Raw genomic sequence first — 13,303 nt, 5'->3', positions numbered from 1 at the left:
GAGAAAAACTCCACATTTACCCTCATTTTCTTCCAGAGGCGTTTCTAGATAGTTGTGCAGGAAGTGGAGATCAGACGATATGATGGTACTGCTGAGTTGAAAGGACAGAAATCAGAGCTTAAGACTACTGAGGAAGCAGGATAGCAAAAAGAAAAGAGCCCCAGAAACCTGCACAGGAATGTCCATGAGTGTCTGCCCAAATAATAACTACAAGGTGCAAGTCAAGACTCCTCAAATCTGGGGGGGGGGAGGGGGAGGAATAAAAGAAAATACTAGGGGAAGAACGACTCCCAGAGGAATGTAAGCTGAACAATTACTGGAATATGAACAAGACTAGAAAACATTATTCTGATCATCCAGAGAGAAAAGGCCTTACTCAACCCTGGTCATGAGTGAGAGGTGCCAGTAACCTTATAAATTGGGGTAATCTAGCCCAGGACTATAGACCAAAATAACACAAACAGAGATAAGAGAATAATGTTAAAGTAATAAAAGGGGAAAAAGAACCTAGCCAATTTGTCAAAATAAAATTTTATATCCAGAAAACAAAATTATTCAAAAAATGAAGACAAAGTAAAGATGTTTCAGATTAAGAAAAGCTGGATTTGTGATTAAAAAAAAAAACAAAAAAAAAAAACTGTGTTTCCAGCAGTATAAAAGAAAATTCTTCAGGATGAAAGTAAATGATTGAATGACAGGCAAGGCACAGTGAGTGACTCATGCTTGCAATCCCAGTTGCTGGGAGGTAGAGATTGGGAGGATTTCAGGTCAAGGCCAGCCCAGGCAAAAAGCTAGTGGGAATCTCATCTCAACAAACAAGCAGGGTATGGTGGCTTTGTGCCTATAATCCCAACTACATGGAGGCATAGGCAGGAGGAACTGTGGTCTGAGGTTGGCCATAGGGAAAAACACAACACACTACGGTAGGAAACACAGGGCCCTGAATTCAAACCCCAATGCCACCAAAAATAAGTAAAAAAGAACAACTGAAAATAAATGGTCTAAGCTTTCACCTAAAAAAAACTTTAAAAAAGTCAGAGCAAATTCCACTCAAAATGAGCAAAGGAAAAGAAAATCAGTGAAATACCAAACGCAGAGTAAAGAAACAATGCAAAGACAATGCTGGATGGAAATTTAATGCAGTGTCTTCGGTGTACCTACACTTTGCAACCTTTCATGTGAGGTCAGGTGCAGAATTTTCTGCTTGTGGTGTCACACTGGTGCTCAAAAATGTTCAGATTTCAGAGCATTTTGGATTTTAGATTTTGAGATTAGGGACGTCCTCCCCTACAAAGCAGCCAAGGTCAGAGATGAAGGTGGCTTACACAAGGGTAACAAGGGAGCTTCCTTCTAGCAGATTTGGGTATTAGTTAATTTCACTTTGTAATTTTTGACTATTTGTTTATTGTTTCTTTCTTCGAAGATTTTCTTCACAGGAGCAGGGATTCTATCCGCTTCACTAACCACTGTTCTCAAACCCAGCAGATAATAGGAATATATTCTCCACAGAATGTGATATGATAGGGAAATTAGGTAGGGACTGTCCAGTGAGAAGAGCCATTCTTTTAAAAATAGCAGATGTGAAAGGCAACAAAGATAGCAACTGAGGTCTATTATCATTTAGTGTATGTAGACTACAGCCTTCCTTATTAGCATTAGAACGCAGCTACTGCCTGTGACTTTACAGAAGTACAAATGGTGCACTAGATGCTCTCGTGCAGTAGGTACCCAACTCAGGAAATGAGAAACAGGTCTCAAAAGGTCTAAAGAAATGTGATTTTAAAAAAGCTCATCTGTGATGAGTTATGATGGTTTTGGCTTCATCCCATGATTTCTGCTGCTGACAACGTGAAAGACAGCCATCACCAACTTCACCCCTTTTCCAGCTCTGGTGCCCCCCAGAAGACACTCTCACACTCACAGATGCAGTACCCTTCAGGTTGACTCAGTGTAACGCTGCTTATGAGCGTTTTTCTTTTTTTAGATAGGAATAATATAATATTTAGGAGATGCTTTAGAAGAAGCTGTTAAATAAAAGTCAGATATTATATATGCATTCAGGTGATTAGAACTGTATTTACAGACATGTTTGTCAAAAATAAAATCTGGAATCTCAGTACTACCAGTATTTCTGGCAGGGCAAGAACACATTTAGTGCCCTATTAAATCAAAGGATGTCTGCTGCAAACAGAGGCACTGTACCAGCTAGTGCTAACACAGACTGATGCCCATGTTCGATCATACTGAGTCCCACACTGAGCTCCCTGAAATTTATAATACAGAATGGAAATGGTGTATACATTGCAACGTCCCACCCCCTTAAGGCAATAGCTCACCAGGTAGAAATATAAGTCACTGAGCATTTTTAAAACCCATACTTAAAGCATTTTCTGGGGCTAAAGACTCACTTAAACAGAATATATATAAAATGGAACTTGTTAAATATCATGTAAGACACTTGACAGAAGTTATTTTTTATTATCAGCTGAGACCATGGGAATCAGAAGAAGGGATGCATGCCTTTTTGTGTGAAGTAGGGCAAAAGAAATTACCACAGAAATAAAATTAAAAGCAGACAATATAATCCAAGTCAAAATTCAAAGTTGGATAAAAATTTTCTATTCCCCACACTTTATTTTTCAAAATAAAATTGGGGAATATATTTGGATTCACTGAAATCTGTCATCCAATGACAAACTATGCCTCTTTATTGGCTCAGTACTGATATGTTTATGGATGCATATTATCAAGAGAAATATTTATTTTTCAAGCCAAAAGATTGGAAGTAAAATTAAATTCGGTCAATAATTAGCCATGTCAATCATGTAATTCAGATCATTTCACTTTCATCCCCCAAAGAGCTCCTCTTACACCCAGCTCAGAACTAAGATAGTTTACAAACCACTCTCCTGTTTTGCAAATTGTGACATCTTGTGTTAAAACTAAGGTATTTATATAATTCTATCTAGTTTAAAAGTAGCACATTTTGAGGCCAGCTGAGGCACAAAGTTAGCAAGATCCTGGCTCAGAAAAAAAAAAAAAAAAAAAAAAAACCACAACAAAAAGCCAGGCAGCCTAGTAGTGGTACACTCCTGTGGTCCCAGCAACTCAGGGAATGAGACGGGAGGGTTGCAATACAAGGCTAGTTAGCACAAGACCCTGTCTAAAAACAAAGCTGAACGCAAAAGGGCTGAGAGCACGCCTCAAGTGGGAGAGCACCTACCGAGTATGAATGAGGCTCTGCTTCAACCCTCTACAGGTAGGACAGATTTTTAGATAGATAGATGGATAGATAGTAGATAGACAGACAGATAGACAGACAGACAGACAGACAGATAGATAGATAGAAAGAAAGTGGCCTAAAGAACGTGAGCCATTAGTTGACTTTGATTTTGTGCATGTACAAGAGACAGGGTTAACAAGTCCATAAAGAAAGTCCTTGTCACTTAGTGCTCTAACTGTTGACTGAGGACATCATGCTATTTGGTAATCTTTTCACAGGCTGATCATCATGTCTTTTAGGGTGTGTATCTTCAGTAATACCTAATCCAGAAGGCTTTTTTCATTATTTATATAAAAAATCCTATTTCTTTATGCAAACTAATAATCCCCCTTTATGACCCTAAAAGGGGGATTAGAAAAAAAGCAGCCAGTAGCCCTGAGCACACCCTTGTTCACCTGGTGTGCTGACCACAAGAGGTGGCATGAGTCACTCCTGGTTTCACTTTCTACATGTGCTTGGCACATCACAGCCTCCCACAGCCTCCTGCTCCTTGTCCTCCAAAATGGGGAGAAAGGCCCCAACACCTCAAGGCTGTTGGCAGTCTAAAGAAAAGCTGTGCATAAATGTCTACCTACATGCTTGATCAACACTAGTCTTCTCCTCTTGCAGGATACGAGCTTCTTTGAATCACTACAGAAAAAATGAAAGTAAGAAAATGTTTCACCCAGAAGCAAGGTACGTACACACACACACACACACACACACACACACACACACACTCTCTCTCTCTCTCTCAGGGATCTCTGCCTCTTTTCTCACCCTTCCTTCTTCCTGCTCGCCTCAGAAAACCTGTACCCACTTCTCTGTGTGTTTTAAAAGTCCCTTTGCAGGCTCCTTGTTCACACCTGTGCCGTCAAGTGCCTTTCTCTGCAGGCTTCCTGCAGAAGCAGTGGAACCAGAATCAGTCCCTACCTTTTCTAAAGAGCACAGAAGTGAATTAGTGAAAAACAATGCTAAGCAGAGTAAGGATGAGTGCCACTGTATGGAGCCCCATGCATGGGTTAAGTGCCCCCACGTGCCAGGCACTGGCCCTCCTATGTGGAGAACAGAAGATTGAGTCCAGAGAGGAAATAGGGTTTGTAAACTCCAGTGTAGATAGGGACCAATGAGATGAATGCTGTGAGTGAAGCAGAGTGTCCTCTCCCATAAGAGGTCTTCTGTTATTTCTCACAGTCCACAGAAAATATAAAAAACAAGGACCCAATACATACTTGCTGAGTAAGTGAATTCCATTTTATTGGAAAGGCAAGTTTCTTGAAGTCAAGACCCAGCTGAAAAAAAGAACTTAATAAATGTCTGAATGAATGAATAAACAAAGAGGTGAGTGACAAACCAAACTCACATCTAATATTCTGCAGGCATATGGACCAATATGAAAGCAACTGCTTTACTGTTTAGAAACCAGAAACACGGCTCAAGTAACTTATTCAAGAATGCACAATAAATGGAAAGTAATAGAGTTACAAGTTACAACTCCAACCGAGCCCCAGACTTCATTTTGCTGTGTTCCTTCATGTTCCTACGTCTGACAAGTCAGAGCTCATCTGTCTTCCCTTGCTTGGCTGAAATACTTTCACCAACAAAGTTTCAAGTTAATAAACTCTGGGTTTATTTTGAGAGGATATTTCACAGAAGTCTCAGGTGCATTTACCTTGCTTGTATGATATGTAAAAAATAAGCAGACAGGAGAGAGATTACCATCTATACTTTCAAATGGACCCAGAAGCAGCCTTGCAGCCAATGGAGGGACAGACAGCATGAGCTGTCAGTGCGTTAGCCCTCAGTGCTGCTCACCAACCAGCCAGAAGCAGCTTTCAGACGGTCACATTAGGCACAGATGCACTGACACACAAGAGTCATCCCACTGTGGGACTTATTTACAAGAACAAAAACCATGGGGCAAACAACAGACCTGGAATGGACCAGAACAGCAAGTCATCGTGCAGTTGCATTGTGCAAAGTGTTACTCCAGCCTTGCTCACACACAGGCACACTCTGCCATGCACTCAGCCATACCATCTCACTCTCCTTTGGCTGCCATCTTGGAGGGGTGGACAGGTGTTGCATTTGTTGAAACTGGCAGAATCTTTCCTACTGTCATACAGGTGGAAAGGAGACCATCACAGCAGTCAGGAACTGGGCATGAAGGAGAGACTATCAGGTGCAAGTTTTGCTTTTGTGACTCACTAGCCATGTCCCTACAGACATCACTAACCCTCCCTAAGCCTCAGTTATCCAGCTCTACAAAATCTGCTTACTACTTAAATGACTGCAGAAGATACTGCAGAGAAGACTACATACACTAGTGCCTGCACACGAGAGCTTAATACATACTAGCTATTATTATATTACTACCTAATACACTATTCTTAACTTTAAAAATAATCACTGCCCCAAAATAACTAATACATTGTCCTCATCCCAAATTTAGTTTAGTAATTTCCAACTAAGCCTTTGCTTCAAAGTAGAAACAACTCCACAGGCAGATGTTAAGAGTCAGTTTTTCTAGGTACAGCTAGTAAAATCATTAAAAGACTTTCCCTTTGATTTTATTTCTGATTAAAAGAATATAAAATTTGGGAGCTCAGTGGCTCATACCTGTAATCTCAGCTACTCAGGAGGCAGAGATCAGAGGACTGAAGTTGGAGGCCAGTTCAGAAAGAGAGTGAGTGAGAACACCATCTCAATCAATAAGCAGGGCATGGTAGCTTGCACCTACGAGCCCAGCGACATGGGTGGCCATAGCAGGAGGATCACAGGGTGAGGCTGGCCCTGAACAAAAATGCTAGACCATTTCTGAAAAATAACTAAATGCAAAAGAGGTTTAGGGGTGTGGCTCAAGTAGTAGAGTGCCTGCCTAGCAACTGCCAGACCCTGAGTTCAAACCACAGTACCACAATGAATAAGTGCATATGATTGTAAATAAACAAGCTCAATTAAAGACTTTCCCTTTGATTCTGCTTCTGATTAAAACAATGTATAACATGCAGACTGGGCTCTGTGGCTCATACCAGTAATCCCAGCTACTTGGGAAGCAGATTGGTAGGATCAAGGTTTGAGAACAGCCTGTACAAAAAAAGTTATCAAGTTCACATCCTAACCAATAAGCTGGGTATGGTGGTACATGCCTATAATCCCAGAAATACAGGAGACATAGGTTGAAGAATCATTGTCTGAGGCTGGCCTTGAGCAAAAATGAGACCCCATGAAAAAGTAACTAAATCTAGAAGAGACAGAGTGCCTGCCTTGTAAGGCCCTGCCTAATAAGTGTAAGTACCACCAAAAATAAATAAATTACAATTTGCTATTGTAGAGTGCTACAGAAATATCAGATATATGACTGTATAGTATTTAAATAAAATCAGCAACAGGAGTGAGAATGTAAAAAATACAAACAGGCATATATTATAGGTTCAACCACATATTTTTCTAACAAATTACAATCTAATAAAAAATAATTGTTTAATCTATTTCCTTATATTGCCTCATTGTCTGAAAAATAAAATAAAACAGCAAGTGCACTTGCAGTGTCTACTAATCACAGGAACTAGCCCAAGACAGACATCAGCCACACAGTGAGCACCACTGTACCACATGGGATTCACCTCCCAGGGAGCTTTGGCTTAGTGGGGTGGGGACGAAGCAGGGATCTGTGCTCTGCAAAAACTACCTAGCATTCTCTTTCTCTTTTTTTCTCTCTCTCCCCTCCCTCCCTTCTCCTTCCTTCCTTCCTCCCTCTCTCCCTTTCTTTCTTCTTTGTAGGGGTCCCACTATGTAGGGCAGGCTGACCTTGACCTCATGAGCCTCCTGTCTCTGCTCCCTCCCAAGTGCTGGATTATAGGTGTGCACCACCATGCTTAGCTAAAAAGCTCTTCTTTATCTTGTAATTTTTTCCTCCTTGAAGCAAGACCAGACTACTTGTAAATCAATAAAGAGAAGGGGCTCAGTTACTCCCCAGTCTTGAAAAAATCATAAAATAATTCCTCTGGCCTCCTCACCCCAATACCAAAGCTACAGTAGATGGGAAAAGTGGAAGGGAAGCCTGGTATTTATTCCATGAACTTGTGTGACTGCTTGTCCTTTAGATTAGCACTTCCCACCAGAACTCTGCAACTGCCCCTAAGCCACCACTAGCCACATAGGGCTGTGGACATCTCTGCCATGGCCTCTGTACACAGCCTAGCTCTAGTCAGAAATCAAGCCCTGCTCACAGCCTTCCCAACACCTGGCTCTCCCTGGTCCCCATTTCCCTGAGCATAGTCTATAGGGTATAGCAGAGAACATGGGAAAATGCCCCCGCCAACGGGGGACTACATTTTCATTTCTAATAGCTGGCCTCTTCAATCCCCCCAGACCCATTAGAGGTCTCAAAGCTGTGTCAATAACTCCAGGGTTTTTTTTTTTTTTTAATTATGGTATTTTGGTGCACCAAAGCAAATGATCGCTGTTTGAGAAAATAACACAGTTGAAAAGATTGAAGAAATGACAGGATAGAGAGGGGGCATGAGAGAAGTTAAGTGACCCCATGAACCTTTAGAAGTTGTGTATGAGGGAGGCAAAGTGCCCAACCAGGGTTGTAGAAGTCCACACAGAGAGCTGAGATTCAGCGTTGAGGCACAGGATTGAAGAATTCCCAGCAAGAACACCTGTAACAGTTCTAATTGGAGATGGGAACAGAAGAGATCAAAGCTCATGACTGGAAAAGGCATTTTCAAGTAGCTGTAACAAATGCTTTATCTACTTGGCAAAAGTTTCTAGGGAAAAAGAATTAGGCAATGACAAAATAAGAGTGACACTTTGATAAAAGTTATCAATGACCCAATCAGAACCCAGAAGAAAGCAGCCAGATGCGGTGGTTCACACCTGTAAGTCCAGCACTTACAGAGGCAGAGGCAGGAGAACGAGGAGTTTGAGGACAGCCTGGGCTACCTCGTGAGAGCTGTCCAAAAAAAACAAACGAAAAAAACCAGGAAGCTTACCCAACTAGAAAATGAGGCACCATAAATAAGACATTACCTCTACATAACTAATAATCTCACAATCTTCCCACCACACCATGCAGACAGTGGCCTGGTCACCTCCCATCACAATCAGGACAGCTCAAATCCAGAACTGCTAGATTCAAACCAATGACCACTGGCCCTAAAACTATTAGAACTGGATGCCAGGGTAGAGAGCGTTGTTTGCCAAGAGGAAGAAAGAGGTTGTTCAGAGCTGCTGCGCTGGGATAATCACTATTAATTAAACCCAGAAATAAGATCATCCACCAGCAACCTTACCTAGTTCTGGGGGCAGAACGGTCAGGCGGTTCCCCTGAATGTGGAGCTCTTTAAGCTGGGTCAGCTCCCCAATTTCCTTAGGCAGCGAGATCAGGTCGTTATCCCTGAGGCTGAGCTAAATATAAGAAAACAAGGAATTGTCAAAACAATTTCTCATAAAGAGGTTCTCAACAGAGTCTTTCGTCCTCTTCCCTGCCCTCTCTTTCTCTAAGGCTCCAGCTTTTCAATTTATTTACAAGCGTCTCTGGCTAAACAAGAAACAGTACCAGGAGTAGCAGTTCATTCTTGCAAAACAAAACTTACCCCTGCTCAAAATTGACTTGACTCTACTCCTACAAGGGCTGCAGAAGTGAATTGATTTTCTAGGAATTTAGATAAATTACTTACTATCTGCAACTTTGTGAGCTTCCCAATATCTGAAGGCAGGATTTCAAAATCGTTGTCACTTAGATAGAGTGCACGCAGGGTGGCTGCAAATTAAACAGCAATATATAAACAGGGTGGCATGGAACCCAACCATTTGAGGTCTGATCAATACAAGGGAGTCAGCTTTGATTAATAACCCCAGCTTGGTGAAAAGCCTGTGACATACCTAGGGCTCGCTATAATAACAAGCAGGTCAAACTTAGATTTACTGGCTGATTGTGTGGCTGGTGTGTCCAGGAAAACATCTATATCCAAGAGGACTGACACAATTAACAACAGTGGGCGCCACCAGTCATTTGTGGTGCAGAGTTTCAATGCATTTTCAGAAAAGATAAGCTATTTTTTCTATATTACTTCTGGTCCACGTTCATCGCTCCATTTGCATCCAAAGTAAAAAGGGCAGGAACACTGACATCAATACCTACTTGTGCTTCCTAAACATAACTATCTCAGGATAGAACTTTCTTATGTAAACAGAACAATGCCCAAAATAAAAATGTGAGGGAGCTTCTGGTGATGGGATCCATCATCACAGTCTGTCACTTCCATAATCAAACCAATTACTGTTAATTGCTTCTAGAGCCTTAATGACAAAAAATCATGAGCCAAAGGGGCTAAAATGATGACATGGAGTTAAGAGAGTGAAACCAAAATTAAATAGAATACCAGGCATCATTCTGTCTCACATTGTGAGGGTCTAATTCCAAATTACTAAAGGCTAAAATCCTACAATATCTATCCTCAACAAAAAAAAAAAGGAGAAAACAGTGGTGGGTACATGGCTCAAGTTCTAGAACAGTTGTCAAGTAAGCCAAGGCCCTGATTCAATCCCCCTGCCAAAAAGTCTAAAAAGAGAAGTATCACTATACATTCATAAATATGTATATGTATTTTTAATTTGTTTACAAGTATTTAATTATATTACAATGTCTTAAAATTTGACAGAACTGTGGGCTAATATGTGGAACAAAAAGTTTCCTTCACGGCCCAAGAAAATATTTTAGAGCAGTTCCATGTGTTTAGGAAAGTGTGTGAGAGGCAGTATGTGCAGGTTAAAAAGTGAAATTATGGGTTAGCTCAGAAAATTCAGAATTTCTGTGTCGCACAGATTGTCACTGTTTGAAGAATACTCATTCAAAAAATGCAACCTTTTTCTAGACCTTTTGTGAGTTTTCAGAAAAATTGGTTTTTCCAGTTTTTACGAGTATCTGCAGCAAGAAATTTCCTTGCATATGAAAAGATATTCATTTCTGACTAACAGTTTTTTAATGTTTGACTGTATACAGGACAAATCAGACTTTGTGAATAAGAGTGCCTTGTTAAAGACTTAAAACAAGAATGAATCTGGCTGGAAATTTTAAAAATTCGGTTAGCAGTTTATTAGTGGCGAAATTTATAAGTAACTATCTGGAATATCTTTCAGTCAAATATCCTACAAAGAATTAACAGCATTATGGGAGAACTTTTTCTTTTATTTTTCTTTCTTTTTTTGTCACACTCTTAAAAATGAAAGTCAAGTTTCTTAGCTTAATGTGAGATTTTATCTCATTTAGGTACAAAGTCTCTCTTAGAAAGTTAGTATGACATTGCTGAGTCCACTTCTGCCCAGTGGTGTCAGATAACTATATATCAAATATAAATACTGCTGAGCTAGGAGGGAATATTCAAAAGGAATCTGTGAAGAAAAAATATATATGCCTAATAATTTCTTTTAAGAGTTTAGACCCTAGCAAATAAATTTCACTCTTAGAACTGAAAGAACCATGTTAAGGAGATTTATAGAACTAAGTTTCTTACTAAGGTAGAAGAAGTTGCCAGGAAGGGAGTGTTCGTTCAAGTTGTTGTAAGTCAAGTCCAAGACCTCCAGAGCGGGGAGTGAGCCAAATCCCCGAGGCAGGGTGCTCAGGCGGTTCATGCTGGTGGGTGGAGGAGGAGAGGAATACAAGTTATCACACAAAACCTGCATTTACACAGAACACTGAGTCATTACACTAAATACCCTGTTTGACAGGGCTGTGACTCTACATCCATTTTCTTAGATTTTTTAAATTTTATTTCCTCCACAAGCAAAAATTATACATAAAGGTGTACAGCATGTTTTCACAGACATATACACACTGTAGAAAGCCAAATCAAGCTCTCCAACATGCATTATCTCACTTATTTTTTATAGTGAGAATACTAAAAAACTACTCTCTCAGCAATTTTCAAATACACCACATATTGGTATTAACTGTACTCAACATGGTGTACTACAGACCTCTTGAAGTTGCTCCTGTCTAACTGAAATCTTGTGTTCCTTGACTGACATCTCCCCAGGACCCTACCCATCTCGCCTTGGGTAGCCGCCCTTTTACTCTACTTCTATGAGTTCCTCATTTTACACCCCACATTTAAGTGAGATCATACAACATTTCTCTTACTCAGTCCAATAATTTTAGTCAGAATCTACGTTTGTGAAACTTTTAAAAAATGTTTAGTTGTCATGTTTTCCAACGGTGACATTCAATTACTGTTTTAAGTTTAAACTATGACCAAGCATCTATCTGACTAGACCAAACTTTCTTATGAATGTAGAGGTAATACTTCAATAGCTGTGTGCCAAGCATCGTAATTCTTGGACTTTATGCCTTATTTCATTTATTCCCTTTAACTTTCTGTTCTGCAACTGCTAATATTCAAAATTATCGTGGTTGCTGGGAGCTGGTGGGAGTGAGGAATCAGGAGTCATTTACAGGGTATGGAGGTTCAGGTTTGCATGATGAGAAACTTCTGTAGATTTTTTACACAATAATGTGAAAATACCTACCACAACTGAATTGTATATTATAAAATGGTTAAGATGGCAAATTCCATCATACACACACACCCCTCTCCAATGAAACCTACAAGAAATTTTGTTTTTATTACTTTCTTTTATCTTCTTCTTCAAGACCCTTATTTTTCTTTATGCAGTTCCCTTACAGCATTCTTAAAAAACAATTCAAGAAAAAGTTGCCAGGCTCACACCTGTAATCTCAGCTACTCGAGAGGCAGAGATCAGGAGGATTACAGTTCAAAGCCAGCCCTGGCAAACTAGTTTGTGAGACCCTAGCTCAAAAAAAAAGAAAAAAAAAATCACAAAAAAGGGCTGGCAGAGTGGCTCAAGTAGTAAGAATGCCTGCCTAGCAAGTGTGAGGACCTGAGTTCAAACCCTAATACTACCAAAAAAAAAAAAGTTTATATAAGTTAACAGATATTGAAAGGTGGAATTGTATCAAAATAGATACAATTCTGACTATCTTTACTGATCAGACCTCACGAGAAATGACTTCTAGTAGAAAGGAAATGAAAAGAGAAAAGTGTACTTCTCTCAGCCTCCCTGAGTACCGATAATGACTAGTACTCCTGTGAATTTACAATTGGTGAAGCATGGTTATGTCAAGTACTTCACGTGGCTCACTAATTACCAAGTGTTCATGAGATGAACGCTAGCAACGAGCTAGGCTGAAAGTCCAGAGTGGCTCAGTATTTAGTGATGTTATCCCAGAAATTATGACTGAACCAACCTGGAACCGATGTGGCTTGACATGTCTCAGAAAATAGCTCTATACGATGAACCATGTCTGGAGATTCCAAGATGGCAGCTAGAGGGAGGAAGCAGAAAGCGTGCCTCCTAAAGTAAAATCTTGGAAAGATGCTGGAGACACACCTTGCAGGAAAAACCACCGAGAAGAGGGAAAACTCTGACTCCTCCACACCTCCAGGCCACGCATAGCATCTCCACTTCACGTTAAATGGAGAAACCAGGAGGGCTCCCGTGCCGCCGCCAGAAGCCAGCACCCAGACCGCTTGGGAAGACGTGGACCACAAGGTGAGCTAAGTGGGACACAGTACTCCCACAGACAACCCTGGGGCAGATCAGCACAGCCCCCTGGACAGACCAACCCCCACACAGAGGGAAAAAAGGAAAAAAAACTTAATGAGCAATAACAACAAAAAAGACATGTAGCAAAGAGGGTGAGGTGCCCTGAGCGGTGAAGAAAGGGGGAGAGGAAATCCCTCACGGAACTGTAAATAAACAAGCCAGCTGCAGAAGGCAGGAGCAGCGGCATCACCCAGTAACCAGGAGCAGGAAAACTTGTAAAAGTGGGGTTGGGAAGAAAACTCCACAGGAGAGGGGGGAAGGCCCACTTCCCACATGAACTGTAAATAAACACGCAGGCCTGACAACGCGGGGGCAGTGTCACCTTTCCCAGTGCTTGGAAAGGGGAAAGCTTGTAGCAGAGGCTCATGCACAGGAGAACTCTGAGTAAACAAAGCCTGCAGGGCCAGG

The 13,303-nt window shown here is 40.9% G+C and overlaps 1 protein-coding gene across 4 annotated transcripts in view; it reads right to left on the bottom strand.

Moving 5' to 3' along the window:
- The window catches only part of Rsu1 (Ras suppressor protein 1), a 197,292-nt gene that overhangs the window by 129,717 nt on the left and 54,272 nt on the right, over positions 1-13,303 (bottom strand). For all 4 annotated transcript variants that reach the window (XM_020161101.2, XM_074056593.1, XM_074056591.1 and 1 more), the window contains 3 exons: positions 10,786-10,904; positions 8,950-9,032; positions 8,563-8,677 (listed from right to left, as the gene is read on the bottom strand). In XM_020161101.2, the coding sequence (XP_020016690.2) occupies positions 8,563-8,677; positions 8,950-9,032; positions 10,786-10,904 (317 nt within the window). The remainder of the gene's footprint in view (positions 1-8,562; positions 8,678-8,949; positions 9,033-10,785; positions 10,905-13,303) is intronic.

This window comes from Castor canadensis, chromosome 15, assembly GCF_047511655.1.
Source record: "Castor canadensis chromosome 15, mCasCan1.hap1v2, whole genome shotgun sequence".
NCBI lineage: Eukaryota > Metazoa > Chordata > Mammalia > Rodentia > Castoridae > Castor > Castor canadensis.
This window is presented reverse-complemented; position numbering and strand designations above follow the sequence as displayed.